At 38.9% G+C, this 18,374-nt stretch overlaps 1 protein-coding gene across 1 annotated transcript; it reads left to right on the top strand.

The window, feature by feature from the left end:
• Positions 1-2,489: 2,489 nt before the first annotated feature.
• UFM1 (ubiquitin fold modifier 1) lies at positions 2,490-17,747 on the top strand. The gene is made up of 7 exons (XM_080577699.1): positions 2,490-2,603; positions 2,685-2,780; positions 2,986-3,042; positions 3,357-3,414; positions 10,362-10,401; positions 10,809-10,841; positions 15,869-17,747. Coding segments are annotated over exons 2-7 (258 nt in total). The 5' UTR covers positions 2,490-2,603; positions 2,685-2,778; the 3' UTR covers positions 15,937-17,747.
• Positions 17,748-18,374: the final 627 nt, after the last annotated feature.

The raw sequence follows: 18,374 nt of genomic DNA, 5'->3' as shown, positions 1-18,374 counted from the left end.
CAGTCAACGTGCTCAGACTGAGCTGTCACCATATCCCAACGCAGCAGCTCGCAGCCCCACAATACAGAAACTTTGGCAAAGAAAGGTGCACCAAGTCAGACTTTCAGCTTCTGCAACAAAAACAACCTAGAGGTCATGCAGTGCTATTGTTTCCTTTCTGGAGAGCCACTTTCCTCCACCCCTCTTGCAATTTTACATATTCCATCTTATTTCAAGAAATAGTTGTACCTCCCAGAACAGTATTACCCTGAAGAAGAGCGATCATCTTGCTCAGGCTGTTAAATACTGGTCAATACATCTCAGTAAGTTAATTTTTTGTATTTTTAAAATTCCATTTCCTTTCCTATTGTTCTGTTTATTGCCACTTTCAATCAACTAAACTAGGTCCAGCCAGGTGACTATCTACAACTTACAGGCATGGGAGACGAACAGCTCCTCTGTATTGCAGTACTTATCTCTCTTGCAATGCTGTTTATAACTAGAAGGTTTTCCATGAAGCGTTGTCAAAGCTATTTTAATTCACCTCAGTCACATCTTAGCATTCAGAGGGATATATATTTTGGTAGTTTCTGGGCGCTTATTTTTTTTTTATATTTTCCTGGCTTTCCTGTTGTAATAAAGTACTTACAGATTGACCCCAAAGATCCCAATGGTTTTAATTGCTCAAATTGTCATTCTATTTGCAATCTTCACAGCTACATAAACCAAAGGTATGTCTCATTGCTACCACACAACATATTTAAGTGTGGCTAAATAAGAGCTGTAGGGAATACAAACTGAATAAAAAAAAGTCCAGCTTCTTCTGTTTTCACTCATTGGGAAAGGAGGGAAGATTTCATTGGGAACTGGTAAGTTTTTCTTGAGTTGAGGAGAATGTTCCAGTGACTCTCACAGATGAAAGAGAAAAATCATATGCACTCTCCTTCCTTTATTCATTATAAATTCACAGAAAAACAACCCTGCTGTCTTTCTAAAAAGCCCAGTAAAATTACAAATTTCCAGCAGCAAATAGGCCTTATTTTTATGAAAGCATTTGGATTCCTGAAACTACTTTTAAACATGCTGTCTCTGAAGTTACCACCAAATAACTTTACTCTCACACTCGTGATGCCGGCACAAGATTCCTTCTCACGTTCTTCTTTGTGCTGGTTCAGGAAGAAACCAAATGAAACCACCTAAATTTATTTATTTATTTATTTTTGCCAAATCACTTCCTTGAACTCTCTGCCTGGTGACTAGTGTTGGTTCCTTTGCCTGGTAGAGGAGAAGCCCATGTGGCCAAAATGCAGGACTACCCCATCCTGGGTTTAGACTGTTCTCAACAGCGTTATGCTCCACGTGTACTCAAAACAGCTTCAACCAAGTACATTTGGGTACTAAAATAGTCAACACAATGATTTGTATTTTTTTCCTCTGAGTAAAAGGCAAGAAACAAAGTTCTAAAGGATCAGTCCTTTGTTCCACATCTGCATTAATGACCTTGGAACAGAAGAGAGCAGTGCATTAATGGAAGCTGCAGATGACACACAGTTGTATAAATCAAAACCACAACGTGATACAAAAATAATTACCTGATTTTGAAGAGGGCAAGAATAAATATGGGATGACATTTTGCTACAGAAAATGGAGGGTTACACAATCCAAGAATTAATTATGTCCAGCTTGTGCTGTGATCTTTTAAAAGCAGGGTGATGAAAAAGCCACAAGACCATTAATGGATTACAAAGCAAGCATGAGCCACCAATGTGATATAGTTGTGAAAGGAAAATACTGTAGCATTAACATAAAGGTAAATGCAGAAGACAAGGGACATTTGGCTAGTGAGTTTTTATTATTATTTTTGTGAAACTTTTCACTCCTGTGTTCCAATAAGAAAACGGGGCGGGGGGGGGGAACTGAATTTCATAGCTGAGCACTGAGCCAGGCCTTAGGTAGGAAACTAGTGACTCCAATGTGTCAATTTATACTGCTTTTCTCCTACTTCAATGCTAGTGAGACCCCCACTTAAACTGAACACAGCAAGGAGTTTTGCCATGAGCACTCTGGCAAGCGGGGTGTGAGGACAAGGGCCTCAGCCCACACTGAAAGCTCCTTCCTGCTAAAGGTGAAAATATAAAAGCTGTGTGACCATAGGTTTTCTGCAATGGTAGCGCTGACACAGCAAGCGCTGGAAACTTGGTGATACCCTGTGTTAATAGATGAACCCATCTTAAAAAGAAGTGTTACTTTCCCTTACTGATTGCTAACCCCATTACATCTTCATACAAACTTATTAAGCTTTCAAAATGGCTTGTCAAAAGTCACAAAGAAAACTGAAAAGTGCTGTTTTTCTGCCACAACCGTACCCCTCACTTCCCAAACACAACTTCCAACTCCTACTTCCAGCCTGCGTGACAGACAGAGGCCGTGACAGGACGAGGACCTGAAGGACCAGCACGCCCCCCCCCCCCATTTTCCCTCAGCGCCGCCTGCCCAACGCGGTGCGCCCAGCCCTGGGTCCTCCCTGCACCGCGGAGCGGCCGAGGCTGTTGCCTCATTAGAAACCCTCAATATTCCCCTTCAATTCACCTCATCCACTCTCAACCTCTTTCCTCTGAGCGTCGGTAGGGCGTCAGGACCGAAAACCCTCTCTCTCTCCGCCGCGGCGCCGCGCACGGCATTTTTAACGTTTCTCTTTCGCTCAGGCCCTCGTGGGGCAGATCGGGAGCAGGAAGGAGCCGCGGAGGCCCCCAGCGTGAGGCGAGCGGCGGCTGACGTGGCGGCGGCGCTGGGAGCAGGATGTGAGTGACGGACGGGGGGGCGGGAGGGAGCGGCGCGGGGAGCAGACCCCTCACGGCCCCCTCACGGCCCCCTCACGGCTCTTCGTAGTCCCTCACAGCCCCTCATAGCCCCCTCACAGCCCCAACCCCACAGCCCCTTGCAGTCGTAGCCCCACAGCCCCAATCCCACAGCCCTAACCTCTTCTTCTCTCCCCGTTCTCCCCAGGTCGAAGGTCACCTTTAAAGTGACGCTCACCTCGGACCCGCGGCTGCCCTACAAAGTGTGAGTGCCGGCCCGGGGGGGTTGTGGTGTCGCAGAAGGCCGTGGAAGCCGGTGGCAGAGCGAGCAGACGTGGGCCTGAGCCATGTGGTGTTTTGGTTTTATTTTATGTCATTCTTTTGGCAGATGCATAGAGCATCTGTATTTGTGCTGCCTTGTAGGCTTTGATCTAGACCGTGTACCATCCATGCACATCCTTGGTAAGGGTATTACCACTAGCCAAAGTGACACCGTACACAGTAGTTTAATAACAAGTAGAAATGGGTTTCCCGTGTGTGTTAACAGTCACATAGCCTATATTTAAATTGTCATTTCAGGTTAAGTGTGCCTGAAAGCACGCCTTTCACAGCTGTCTTGAAGTTTGCTGCAGAAGAAGTAAGTAGAAAGTTACAGCGCTTTTGACTTTTTGAATGTTCCTGAAAGCAATTCTTAATTGTGGACTACAGTACTTAATTTAGCATAAAAAATGCTGCCGTTAGATATGAATGGACACCTGCTTTAGTCATGGCAGTGGATCTGTCAAAACTTTTGGAATCCTTAATTCAGCAGTTCTTACACAATTTGCATGTCAATAGCATGGATGGACAGACTGCCTGTTTTTCTTCACATTTAAATTAATTTTATTTCAGTAGTATGAAAACTTATGATAGCGAACAGAATTAAAAGTTACTACTATTACGTGTTTAATATTTTAAATTACTTATGTAGAATAGCCAGAATATTTTTCATTTTTTGAAGAAAATTCTGTAATTCTTCTCACATTCAGTTCCAGAAATCTTTTATCTGGAGGACTTACAGTTTCAGATTGTAGAAGGCTTTGAGGTTAGGCACATGGGCTAGATTCAAAAAACAGGCTTAAGTGAGTCTTGGATTCTTAGCTTTTGAGTGTTTGTTCTTTCACATGGAATCCAAAATCCAGAAATAGGCGCCTGAATTGCCTGTATGCAGTATTTGAGGTGTATCCTGTTTGTTTCAGATTAAACATGCAAAGATTAAGAGATGTGCATTTTGAAATAAATGGTAAAATAAAGTTGTCAAAAACACAATGGGTTTTTTTTGTCTAGTCAGCAAAAAAGTTTAGTTGAGAGTCTGTTCTTGCAGTCCCCATAGTGACTTCTCCTGAAAGCTTAGGAAATCTTGGAATATTTAAAATTTAATTTGTGAAGGTGTTGGAATTCAAACAAAGAAATAGGAGGGATAATGGACAATGTGGCTTGAGTTTCCTGATGGTAGTGTTGTACAGCTATGGACAGTTCTTAGCAGAAACAGTTTATGTGGGGATAAAAAGGGTTGTGGGTTGTTTATTTGGTGTGACAATACATTAGCAGTAACGTATAGAATAATAAATGTCTTTAAATACACTTTCTGCATTAATGGCTTTTTTTTGTTTCTTTTCCAATTTGTTTTTATTTGAACAAATGCAGCAGTGCCCACAGAACCCACACATGGAGGCCTAGACCAAAAAGTCCAGCAGTACGCTGATGTGGGATTCCCACTAGCTGTGGGCTGTTTGCAAAAGGGACGGTCCTGTTCCCCTTCCGTTCTTTGTTACAGATTCCTGTCGCCTCACACGTGCCAGGTTGAGATCTGATTGAACTGCATACCGAACTGTTCAAACCGGATCATTAATTAAAGGGTCTTTTTTTTTTTGACGTTTCTCTGTTTTATCAGCTAGTGAGCTTTGTTTTCTAGCTCTGTAAGTCCCACTTCAACCACCACCATTTACAGGTAGTTTAAGCTGGCATAAAGTGACATAGCTTTCAAAAACAACCTTGACTGCTGCTTCCTTCTGTTCCCTCACCCCCTTAAACATACTGCCAAATAACTGGCAGAGTCATCTTAGAGATACAGCGTGGGTTCAGACTAAGCCATTTTTTTGTTGCTGGATTGCTCTTCACACATGTAATCTAGATTCACACCATAGATGCCCGCTATAAATGCTAGTATAAGGGAACAGGAAAGACTGGGGTGGGACTGAGAGTAGTTGGAGACATCAGGGAAGAGGTGCCGCATGTGGTGGAAGGGTTGCCCTCAAACCTGTAAACTCATGTAACTGGACGTTAAATGAAACTGTGATAGTGTGATAATACCATACTCTGTAAGGTGGATTTAGAAAAGAATTAATTACTTAAATATTCCCATTTAACTAAACCATATTTTTTTTGGTTGATGCGAGGAATTTGAGCATCCAAGGGAATTTTGCTGGTTATTTTGCTGGTTGACCTTGGACCGCTCTGGTTCAGCACCATTTTATAGAATAATAACAGACATTTTTTGGAGGTGCTCAAGAAAGGTAGAAAATGTGTGATGGAATGTAAAAGAGCCCAGTATGGTTAATGCTTACAAGGGTAATGCCATTAAATGCTTATGTAACAAACATATTTTTAAAAGAAAATACAAAGAATGTTTTATTTCTCCCCCAAAACAGTGTGAAGTACTTTTTGTATTAGCCTGTGTTGGTGTTAAATCAAAATTAATAACATGAACATATGCTTGATTTTTCAAAATATGAAACTGTTTTAGTTATTATTGCTGATGCATTTCTGAAGCCTTTCGCATCTCTGTGAGACAGGGCAGAACTTAATGCTTTGTAAACAGACAAAAAAGAAAATTAGCTTCATTCTTGTAGAAGAGTCTACTTTCATTGTTCATGAACCTGGCATTGAAAAAAATGAGAGGGAAATTGACATTAACTTATCCTCTGTATGTTCGTGGACCAGTTTCATAGCACCTTATACCAAACATAGAAGGAAGAGATCAAACTGTAGCCCCAGATTTTGAATGAAGATGTTTGTCAGTCTCCAAGGGAAGTACATTATCTCCTGAATGACCAAAGCTCTGAGGGCAGAAAAGGATTTAGGTTTGGGCTGTTCAGCCTTGGCGGGTTTTCTGCTGAGATGTTTCTTAGTGTCTCAGTTCAGCCAAATTACAACCAGAATTCCTCTATAACAGTTGATCATAGCCATGATGTAGAATGTTCCTCATATTTATCAAGTTTCAGTCGCAGGTTACTTTTTTTTTTTTCTCTCCTCAATTCCTTTCATTGCCGAAGGCAGGATATATTCCTTCCCCCTTGGAAATGGCTGAAATGCATAATGGAGATTTTTTGTGTGTCATCTCTTAGCACATCACGTAATAAAGACTGGCAGAACTGGAAATGAAAGAACTGGATCATTAAATGGGAAGGTCTCATGAGGTCTTAATTGTTTGCAGCAGTCAGCCCTTCCCGATACATACATTTGACTGCAGTAGATTGGGTGATGCAAGTTTATCTCTTTCCTTATTTTTTCTTTTCTCTGTTTGATGGGCTATTTTAAAAAAACAACAACAACAAAAAACAGTAATACAGAGTATTGGGAACACTGTTCTCTTTAGTTTTTATATGTCTGCAGCTCTTCCCACAGTTGTCAGAGTTCACTGTGACAGTGCTAATGTTCTCATTTACAGTCTGATATCTATTGATTTATTTATCAGTAGTAACTGATAAATAACTAGTAACTACCAGCTGTAACTGGTAGTTACAGCTACTTAGTACATATCTGGGGTATACATTTAAAGAATACTTACACAGCATCTCTTACATTTGTGGAATTGTTACTCAAATTGTCATTTATTCCCCGTAAGCAAAGTTCTATTTTATTCTTTAATAACCATATATTTTTGAAACTATTTTGTTACTTGGATGTCTTAACACGCTCATCTGCTGTTCATTCTGCAAAAAGAATGAGTTTATTGCTGTAGAGGATTTTTGGCATTTTAAAAAATGAGAAAGGGATATAATTGTTCATATATGATTGTTACCTTTCCTTTAACATTTTACTGTAGATATTAACATGTGTTTCCTAGCATTGAAAAAAAAAAAAAAAAGTTATTTGGCAGCCTAAGTTATCAGTTCATAAGGTTTTTGAAGCAAAGGAGCTGTTTTTGTAAAGTATGTATGTTTGGGGCTGGATGTTTTCTACTTCGGTTTCAAAGAAAGCTGGGGTTTATCAGCTGAACACAGAATTTCTTCGCTGCTTGATTATCCATCTGACTTTGTGTTAGAGAAAGCCTTACATTTTCAGCATGGGAAACATTCTTACCAGACACGGGAAGGACTTTTGATTTATGCTCAAACAGAATGTTAAAATGTATTACTGAACCAAATTGTACCAAATTATGTGTAATGACTTCCGGTATAGTTTCCCTTTCTATACTGTGATGATTTTCATGTGCTGAGTACGTAGCTGACAACTATTCCTGTTTGGCCCAGTATTTCGGGCTAAGATAAAGGAAGCGAAGTGTTCCATTCTCTTCTAACAATGTGATATGAAGCAGTAAGAGAATCTTAACTAGTCATTCACTGACTGACTGCCTCACAGTTCTCACGGGCACCTAGGGTATAAGCATCAGATAGATTATGCGACTGAAAAACAAAATGTCAGAAAATGAGTGCAAGTGTCCGTCCTCCTGTGAATGATCCATCCCTTTCATGCACTGTGTAACAGAAGAGACAAGGAAGGAATGAGAAGAGACACTTAAGATACTGGAAATTACTTTTTTCTTTTTTTCTCAGATGATGTAGGGGGAAAGATCTACAAAATCACTTAGTTAAAATGGAAACATTGTTGAAATATAACCGAAGTATTAAGCTAAGGATACATTTTCTGCTTGTTAATTTTGTGTTTTATTCCTTTACTTTTTGAGTTGAAAGTGAACTCATTTTAGGAGGTGGGACTTGGCATGATTAACGTTAATAGCCCAATGGTAAAACCTTATAAACTCATTTTCTCCTATTACATAAAAAAAAAAAAGCTCCTTAGACTGCTAAATCAAGAGTTGGTAAAGTTGAGGATGAAGACTTTATCTTCCTTCTCTGATAGGTATGCATGTTCTGGGTCAGGCTGGGATGGAGTTAACTTACCCACAACAGCCCATGTAGCGCTGTGCTCTGCACCTTTGGCTGGAACAGCCCTGATATCACAACAGTGTTTTATCTATTGCTGCACCAAGGCTGTCTCACCAGCTTTCCCATCCCCTGACCCCAAAAGCCAACAGGGAAGAGGTGGGGAGGGGGTTATTGCCAGGACAGCTGACCCAAACTCTCTAAAGGAATATTCCATACCATATGATGTTATGCTCAGAAATAAAACTTGAAGGAAGAAGGAGGAGGGGACTCCTGTTAGGAAAGCTAGCAACCACTGCACGTACTGAGGCCCTGCTTCCCAAGAAGTGGCTGAACATTGCTTGCGGATGGGAAGCAGAGAATAATTTTTTCTCCTTTTGCTTCTGTGCAGCCTTTGCTTTTCTTACATTAAACGGCTCCTATCTCAAACCTCCAAATGTTTTTTTTTCCCCATCTCATTTACTCCCACTTCGTCCTGCCAAGGAGGAGGAGTGAGAGAGCGGCTGCGTAGTGCTTAGCTGCTGTCAGTGTTCAACCACAACAATGCATTAGCTATTAGGAGGTGGCATATAATTTTTTACATTCTTACTGTGAAATACGTAGCTCCCAGTTTATCAACTCATTATTCAATCCTTTCTTTGAAGACAAATTCTTCTGCTCCTCATAGCATTTCTACAGTGACCCTGGTACCTAATTTGTCTTTTGCAAAAATTACAGTTTTCATGCTACCTTGCAAGATGCATAGGTGACAGGATTTACCTGCTATGAATACAAAGCTAAGAGATACTAAGTAAAAAAAAAGTAAAAAAAAAAAAAAAAAAAAGGCTAATTTGATGTGTCTGGAGATAAAAAAGAGACATTTTTTCAGTTTACTAACAATTAAGTGCTGTATTCAAGTATGGTTTCTGTGAGTGCTAGCTGTTGCTGTTAGTGCATGGAGTTCCAGCAAATCAGACCTCAAAATTTTGAGTTGAACAATTAGAAAATAAGGAAAGTGTGATTAATGAAAGCCATTTAAAGGCCTGGCTGAACTGACTTGTTTAGCAGATGGGAGAGTTCTGTAATTCTTACAGGAAAGCATTTGGTGTTAGCTAGGATTCGTAATAAGCTTTCCTTTTTCTTGCCTAAGAAAAGTGCTTTCTGAGGAGGTTTAAGTGAAACTTGCTGATTGCTTGGACACCATTATTTTACCTAAGGGGTTGTTAATTGGGCTCAGTACAAAGGAGTAAACCTTGGTCCTCAGACCAACCAAGTAGGACTGACTCACGCTGCCTACCCCTCTGTCCTGTGTGGTCCAACCACATTAAGCAGTGCAAGGGTGTTTACCTGGGCTTTGTCTGACTCCTTGCAGTCACAGAAGTAAGTCCTAAAAAGTAATTGTTTTTGGCTTCTCCAGAAGTTGAGATCTTCTGAAATAATTCCCAGTCTGTGTACGTTGCAGCCTCACCTGTGGAGGGCTTTTCATATTGTGAGATTGACTGTATATGATGTGCGTAGGGGTGGGTATCGTGGGGATGTGATTGAGGGTACAAAGCCTGCTGGAGCTGATGTCAGAAATCTGGGGGAGCCAGATCTGATACAGTGCTCTTAGTGCATCCTTTTGTAAGCGTATCCTGGAGTGAATTCTTGGAGCAGAGCAGTCAGAGAGGACCAAACTGAGCCAGGGAGAAAGCTAGGAAATAGGTCAAAATGAAGCAAGATGAGCTAAAGCTAATTCTGGTTTCCTGACCATCCTCAGTCAGGAAAGGGAGAGGTTCACATTGTGATGATTTTCATGATGGTGCTACCAAGCACCCAGGATTTATTTGCATGGTAAAAGATACTCTCTCAAAGCAAATTCTATGTGCATATCAGATGCAACCTTTTTTTTTTTTTCCCCATAGTATATAATGTCTTTACACTAGCTCTTGTTCTAGTTCTATAAATGTCAAGCACACCAGTATGAAGTCAGTATGTCTATGAACATATACATGTTTTTTGCGTTCAAAATTTGATGTTGCTAATTTTTATTTCAGAAAATTTGAACATATATATTCTTTGTCACTTTTCTAAAAGAAAAGTATTGCTTGCTGAGCATTTGACATGACGTAATAAATATGCTTCTTAGAAGTTCATTTCTGTGCATGTTTTAGGTGTTCCTTTATTTAGTATAATCAGAACTAACATTCCTTAACTTTTATATATTTATCTAGTGAGTAATAATAATTGGATTTCATTTTTTTTAGTATTGCAAATTTCTTATTCTGTACCGAGATGTCTAATCGACTTAAATTGTAAACCTTTATTTTGCTATATCTATAAATCTGAGGGGAATCTTTTCTCATAATTCTTTTGTAACTGAACCAACTAAAACGATAATTGTTTTGAATATTCCCCGTATATTTTCTGGATTAAATATATCTCTTACATTATTTTGTCCTACTCTAATTTCCTTTAGTTCAAAGTTCCTGCAGCAACAAGTGCCATTATAACAAATGGTAAGTATATAGTTTTTATATTGTAGTTTCAGTTATGGGGTATTGATAAAAGCAGAAACATCTTTTCTTTCATAAACTGTAGAGACTGCAAACCGAACTTAATATTGCAGCATTGTTGATATTACTTATGCATGGGTGAAGGTAATAAACCACTAATATTATTCATTGAAGTAGTTTTGTCATAACATGTAGTTTTGATTGCCTATGCTGAAGATTTCTTGTTAATTCCTGTGATAAGACTTATTTTGATTATAAGAAATAGCTGCTTGAAGTACTGTTGTGCTAAACATATATTGCTTGCTATATTGCATTTTTGAGCTGTGAATTTAGTGTAATGAACGGTGTTATTTCTATTTTCACCTTCCCCTCTGTTTTTGTCTTTTTCTGTTTTAACATATTTTTTCTAGATGGAATAGGAATAAACCCTGCACAGACAGCAGGTAAGTTATTATTTATGGAGTCTAGTATTAAAAAAAAAAAAGAAGTTAATTTTCTGTTAAGTTAATGCATAGCACTCTGGGTTGATTTTTATAGCTTAAGTTTTGATTTCTTAAATGGGAAAAGAACTACCAGTAGTCGGAAACTATAGTCAGTGTTGTGAGGAAAAGGTTAAATCCATGTAACTATTGCTCAGTTCATTATTTAGTCAGTGAAAGTATAAGGCACTGCTGTCTTTAAAACTTAGCTATTTAGTGCAGTCTAAAAGAGTAATGCTGTTTTACTTGCTAATAATAGCTGTGTTTTTTTCCCCCCCACCCTATACCTAGTCCAGTAGCATTTGCTATTTCAGCAGCCATTCTGATAAGGTGTGTTTAGAAAGTAATACTCGGTTTTAGAGCAGGAACTGCAGGTGCTTTGGAAAGCGGATCTTCAAGAAGATAGAATCGTTTTGCAGATAGCCCTCTTGTTCTCACCAAGTGATTCCAAGTGAGAAGTCTCTGATTTCAACTGTGGAGGCTTGCTGTGAGTTAAGAGTTTGCCTCTGTCACAGAAAAGTGTAATTCTTCCCCACCACCTCCTGAAATGCATGGAAAGCTAGTACAGATGTTGAATTGGGCTAATAATAGTCTGCTGTCCAGAAGCTGGCTTCTGTGGACTTGTTCTTGGAAAGTTACATTCCTAAATTAATTTGGAAAGTATTACAATAACCTGATCTAGACCCGTTTGAGATGAGAGTTCGGTGGAGTGGGGTATCTTGCTAGGGTCATAACTTTCTACTAAAAATAGTAAAAATGCCTTTGGTGCTTCTTGAACACAGTCATCCATGGGAAACTGTTAGTCTGATTTGACTCCTGCTTGCAAATGTGATGTGCAGTTGATGGAGAGTTCATTGCTGCTTCTGTTTTTTGCATGAAGTCTTTGCCAGATTTTGTTCATTTATGCCCTCCGTCTGTCATGTGTTATTGAAGATACCATACTTTCTTTTTTTTTCAGATCTAAAGAGAATAAGAAAGTGTGGTATTACTAGTATACTTAGCAATCTAAGATAAATAGTATAAAGTAAAACCTTGCAGAGCACATAGTATGTGATAGTTTGAAGAGCAATTGCTTGACTAATTTTGGGAATTTCCTGGAGTTGTAAAAGGAACCACTTAAGCACAGCGACCCATTTCTGAGGTCTACAATTGCTTCAACAACTTCCGAAAATGAAAATCAAGAGAACGTCAAGTCAGCACCACAGGAGGTTTCTGTCCTCCCAGGGCTTGCCTTAAGACACCCGCATTATGCTTTGACAGATGTACTGCCTCAGGCAGACTCTTCAGCTTCTGCTGTCCTCATTATGATCATATGACCAAGTGCCTTAAAAACAGATGATAAAGCTAACAATATAGTTTAGCTACTAGATCGTTAGCAACATGTACAGGCGTATTTTCACATGACTGCTGAAGAGCATTTATGCAAAACAGTAAAGTCAGTTGTTTAAGTTAAGGTATACTTACTGTGTTGCTCTTCCTCACAAGTATACTTTCATTTTGTATAGCCCAAATTAGCCCATTTTGTAACCCAAAATAGTTGTAGCTTAATCCTTCAAAGTAAATCAGTTTGGGACTAGTTCACTCCTGAATGAAAACGTCCATATGGACTTTTATCATGCTTGCAGCTATGCACATTTAATTCACAACTCTAATTGCTTTGCTAATTGCTTTGCAAAGTTTGCTAACTTCTTATAAATGTTCACAAATTACTCAGTGGTAATATAAAACAGCATTTCAAAGTTAAGGTTCAAGTAAATGAAAAACATTTAGATGCAAGATGTTTTCACCTTGGTCTTTATCTTATCTGCAAATATAAGATTAGGCTGGAGGATATTTTGTATATATATATATATATATATATATATATATATATATAAAACAAAGAAGGTACCACTCACCATTACAATCCTGTGTGGTGTTGCTTTAAACTGAAAGAAGGGAGCACGAGGGAGAAGACCACCAAATCCAGGACTCAGAACAAAATCCCGTCCAAAGTTTACAAGTAAACATAGATAACTTAAATATAACCTTATGTTCAGCCTTATTAACTGACACTTCAGAAAATAATAAGTAGGTTAGAACTTAATGGTTTGGTTTTTTTTTTTTTTTTGCATATTATTTAAGTTCCTGTAGATTGAACAGTTACTTTAGTCTTCAAAAACTTCCCAAACCAAGATGATCTAGGAATAAAGTCTTAGTAATCCTTGGGGATTTCAGAGGTTTTGTCCTTTTCCACTGTTTCTCAACCTTTCTAATCAAAAGCAGTCCTCAGGTGTGACTTTCATTCTCCCTACGTGATTCCACAGAGCAGGGGAAATGAAAGCTGAAAAAGCTAGGCTTAGCACTTAATTCCTGTATTGATTTCAATTTGAAATCCTCAATAGTTCGGGGAATAGTATGCCATAACTTCAGTAAACCCAGTGTAATATTAATGATGGAAGCAGAGTAAGAGGTGGGGTGAACTGCTGTCTGCAGGAGATGCAGGTGTGTCCTGTTTTGAAACTTTCAGATTATGACTGCGATCGCAACATAAGTTCTTTTCATCAAGATTGATAAGCTTAGTTCTCTGGTTTGCTGGTGTGAGAGATTTGTGTTTAGAGGGGTTTTGAAAAACACTTGAAACACTGAGAGGGATTGCACTCATTGGTCACAGCCAACACGGATCCATGAGGGGAAAGTCCTCTTTAACGAGCTTAATTTACTTTTATGACAAGGTCACCCACCTCGTTGACCAACAGAAGCCAGTTGATGTAATCTTTTTCAATTTCACCAAGTTTTCAATACTGTTTCTCACTGTATCTTTTGGAAAAAAAATGTCCAGCCTATGGCTAGAGAAGTATGTAACACGGTGGGTGAGCCACTGGCTGACAGGTGGGGCCCAGAGGGTTATCGTAAATGGGGTTACAACAGGCTGGCAGCCAGTCACTGGTGGAGTTCTGCTGGGCTCCATTTCAGGGCCGGTTCTCTTCAGTGGTTCTGTAAATGAAATGGATGCAAGGCTGTCTGCAAACCTAACTAGTGTGCATTCCAGTACTAAACTAGGAGGAGCTGTTGACTCGCTTGAGTGTAGAGAGGCCTTGCAGAGAGGTGTTGACAAGTCAAAGAGCTGGGCAGTCACCAACAGCATGAAGTTTAACAACAGCAAGTGTGAGATTGTGTTCCTGGGATGGGGCAGTCCTAGCTATACATACAGACTGGGGGATGTGAAGCTGGAAAACGGCCCTGCAGAAGGGGATCTGGGAGTTCTGGTCACAGCGAGCTGAACACGAGCCATCAGCGTGCCCTGGCAGCCAGGAGGGCCTGGGGTGCATCAGGCCCAGCACTGCCAGCCGGGTGAGGGAAGGGATTGTCCCGCTCTGCTCTGTGCTGTGCTCTGTGCCTTTCCCCCAGCACTGTGTGCAGTTCTGGGTGTAAGGAGGGCATAAAGCTATCAGAGAGAGGCCAAAGGAGGGCTGCAAAGATGGTGGAGGATCTGGAGGGCAAGACGTATGAGGGTCAGCTGAGGCCCCTTGGTTTGTTCAGCCCAGAGCAGAGCAGGCTGAGGGGAGGCCTCATGGCGGCCTGCAGCTCCCTCACGAGGGGAGCGGAGGGGCAGGCGCTGAGCTCTGCTCTCTGGGGACAGCGACAGGACCCGAGGGAACGGCATGGAGCTGGGACAGGGGAGGGTCAGGCGGGGGGTTAGGGAAAGGTTCTGCACCCAGAGGGTGGTCGGGCACTGGGACAGGCTTCCCAGGGCAGTGGTCACAGCACTGAGCTGCTGGAGTTCAAGGAGTGTTAGGACAATTCTCTCAGACACATGGTCTGATTTTTGGGTTGTCCTGTGTGGAGCCAGGAGTTGGATTTGATGATCGTTGTGGGTCCCTTCCAACTCAGGATATTCTATGATTCAGTGATGATTATTCATCTCTTCTGTATGTGGTCTCAGCATATCATCTAAAAATAGAATATCTTCCAATAACACATTTTTTGAATGGGTTTTCTGGTACTCATTATGTTGAATAGGTAGAACAGTTTAAATCCTTATCTGTGTGCCAGAAGAGTGAAATCCAAAACAGGGAAGCTTTGTTCCAATATGCTACTAATGAACAAATGTTAAATGTATTAATATTTAGTATGAGCACACTCTACATCCATGAAATAACGTGCATGAGAAAGAAATGTAATTATTGTGTTTTTACAAGTCAACATGAAGATGAATTGGAATAGATATATATTACTAATACCTTTTATTGTATTGTGTACAGTCTCCTTCGTGCAGTAGCACAATGAAGATTAAAAAAAGAAGTATAAGTCCAAATAGTAATTAAATAATACATCATGTTTAGCAATGTGATTTCATTTGCAAATACTGCGTTTAATAGAATAAAGCAGTAGTAACAATCCTGAATAGCCATCTAAGTATTAAAAACTTCCATATTGTGTGCTCCTAAAAAATCTATTATGATCAGGACTATACAGTAATAAATAATAAGTTGAAGAATTTTTATGCTACACTGAGACTGACGTACGTTTGGATATGTGGAGAGCCTTCCTAAAAGAAAAGTTCAGTTGGAATTCTGAAGTTAAAAGCAGTTAAGTACTGAACCAAGGAATTATGAATGAAAACATGCACAAGTGACTCAAGATAAAATAGTTTTAATGAATTAGAACTTGATTTCCGAGTCTTGAATTTATTCTGGCATGTAAGTGAAATCAGACATGCAGGTATGGAAATGCAAAGTTTGAAAGGCCATAACTTGCAAGTCTTATTATATGACTTTGAGTCTGGTATTTTTACTTCTAAGTACGAGTTGTTTGGACAGGGGTGGTGTGGGAGGGATAATACAGAATTATGTGGAAAGAGAAATACATATTTCTGGTGTGTGAGAGAAATTACTACAAAGATGTTAAACACTGACCTAATTATATTATTTTCCTTTAAAAGGGCATGCTTGTTTAGGTAACATTTTATTTGCTTGGTCACATGTTTTTTTGTTTGTTTGTTTGTTTAGGAAATGTATTTCTAAAGCACGGTTCAGATCTACGGATTATTCCCAGAGATCGAGTTGGAAGTTCTTAATGTCTACTGGAAACTTTTTGAATAAGTGACGTTGCTGTGCAGCAAAGGTCTATTTATTTTGGAACTCCACAGTGCAACTAATGAATTGGCCGCCTTTAAAGCTACCAAAAATGACTTCCCAGGATTTGATCTTTTTTGACACAAAAATAAGGTTTCATCTCCTTGTTAAAACATGAAATCATGCACTGATTCTTCACTAGTATATGTAATGGGCTGATTCCATATTATGTTCCTGAAAGAAAGATGGACCTCTCTAATGGTGTTACTGAAACTGCAAGGGCAAACATTTAGCCACGATCACTAGATATTTAAAGTATTTTATATACTGTTGGACCTACTGTATGAAAGGGGGACTTTATGATATTGGTACAGAAAAAATGTTCCTACTGAGTGCTAGAAAGTTTGTGGGTTTTTTTTGTTCTTTTCTCCTAAAATTCCACGTTTGGAGCAGTTTTCCCATGGTTCAAGTGTTTAGCTCAAATAGAAGGGAGATTTCAGTGGATTATTACTGAAATAAATAAATGCGAAATGTTCCAAAGTAATTGTAAGATTTAATTGCTGAAAATATTTTAGATAAAAGAGAAAACAGCTATTGAAATGCTAAAACTTCATTTGATGTTTTGTGAAGTTAAATACAGTTTCAGCGAATTTGTGAGACGTAATCTCAAATAAAGTGCCATCAGCTGGGAAGGATTGCAGCATAATTTGTGAATGTATAGGTTCTGGTCAAATATGTCATTCCTTTTTCAGTAAATACTGGTTCTTTGCAAAAGTCTTGTTTTGCTTCTGTGTATTACAAGGGAAGTTGTAGAATGCATTGAAATGTTTGTATTTAGATAACTTCTTGTTTGTAAATTGCCTGAGGTAAACTGTCAGTCATGGATTCTAATTAGAAAAGTTGCTGCTTTTCTTGAGCTATTAATATTACTTTGTGATTTAATCTATTTGGCCAAATCTTACCCTGTTACATTTTGTGTGTCTTACTGAGTTTACAGAAAGTTGAACAATGGGCAATGTAGCGCTTGATTAAATGAGGATTGTCTGAAATACAACTTTGCTGTGCAATACTTATGCTCCAGAAGGATGTTCAGATTATGTTTCAAATAGTGTAGAAGTACAAAATGCCCTTATGAGAGGGTATGAATTAAGTGTATAGAGGAAAACTCTTCTGAAAGTAGTATATGACTATAAACATTTTCAACTCTAAGATGAATTGTAAATTTCTGGATTTTCCTTTATTTTAATAAACAACAATATGAAAAAATGCAAATACTCCTTTCTCATTTTCTTTAGATTTTGACAGTAATTAAAAATGATGCCCTTTGACATTTTAATCAGCATACTCTGAGATTCGTTTGAAGCCAAAATATTCGTATGCAGAATTCTACAGAACACTGATTTTAAAGGCAGAGTGCATAGTTTCAATTTATCTAATGCAACAATATAATTAGAATGAGCTAAGTTAATAGCTTGTAGTTTTTCTCTGCCAGTCTGTTGAGCAAATACCTGAAAAACACCTTACACTAGAATGTAACAAAAATCAAAGCTTTCTTTCCTGTCTCAAGGCGTGATACAGTTTTCAAAAAGCCATCATGACTTTTTCAAATGCAATTTGAAGCTAAGATGCGTTCATCTTCTTGTAAAGGAAGGCTAGGTAAAAATATCTCAGATGATGTCTAGCATTTGTTATGCTCTTACTTAGGTAATAGCATGGATAGCATAAAGTATTTGTTTGCCACAGTGTGTTGCAAGCAGTTTGTATAACATGCAAATGATCTGTCCATTTGGAACAATAAATGATCTTTGTAGTACTTTGTGTTCATGACACCTTTGTCTCAATATGGACTCTAAAACCTGAATGTAACTTTTCAGTTTGGTGAATTCACTTGGTATTAGCAGTAGAGTGTACTTGGTAGGCGTCTGCAAGTTGATTTGATGTTTGCAAGTTCATTTTGTTGTGTCCAAGTCATAATTGACACATTGTATAGCAAAATAAAAGTTTAGAACCAGACTTCGTAGGCCTAGGAAATCTTCAGAAGATTTTGAAAAGAATGCTGTACTCCCAGACTTGCACTGTTTGGTCAAACTTACTTTAAGAAGTACTTCGGAAATCAGCTCTGCCTGGAGTATAGTCTTGGGCTCTGATTGTAACTTGATTTGTGTTAAATGAGAGACTTCTGTCATTTGTCTCTGTTTCACTTTGTCATTTCTTTGCTGAAGGCATGAAGGCAATTTAAAGGGTATTTTTTCCTCTATTTTACACTTGTAAAAGTATGGCTGGTTTATGTTTCAAACATATTCTGTGAAAATGTTTGGCAGAATCCTTGGGCATTAGTGTGGAAAATCTCACCAAAACTCCCAGAGAGCTGTTGTTATTCTTGTGGTTTATAAAATATTCTAGAAGACTTGATTTTCTCAAATTTGACAGAACTTTATGA

The sequence above is a fragment of the Anser brachyrhynchus genome (assembly GCF_964034855.1).
Source record: "Anser brachyrhynchus genome assembly, chromosome: 1".
NCBI classification, from domain to species: Eukaryota; Metazoa; Chordata; class Aves; order Anseriformes; family Anatidae; genus Anser; species Anser brachyrhynchus.
This window is presented reverse-complemented; position numbering and strand designations above follow the sequence as displayed.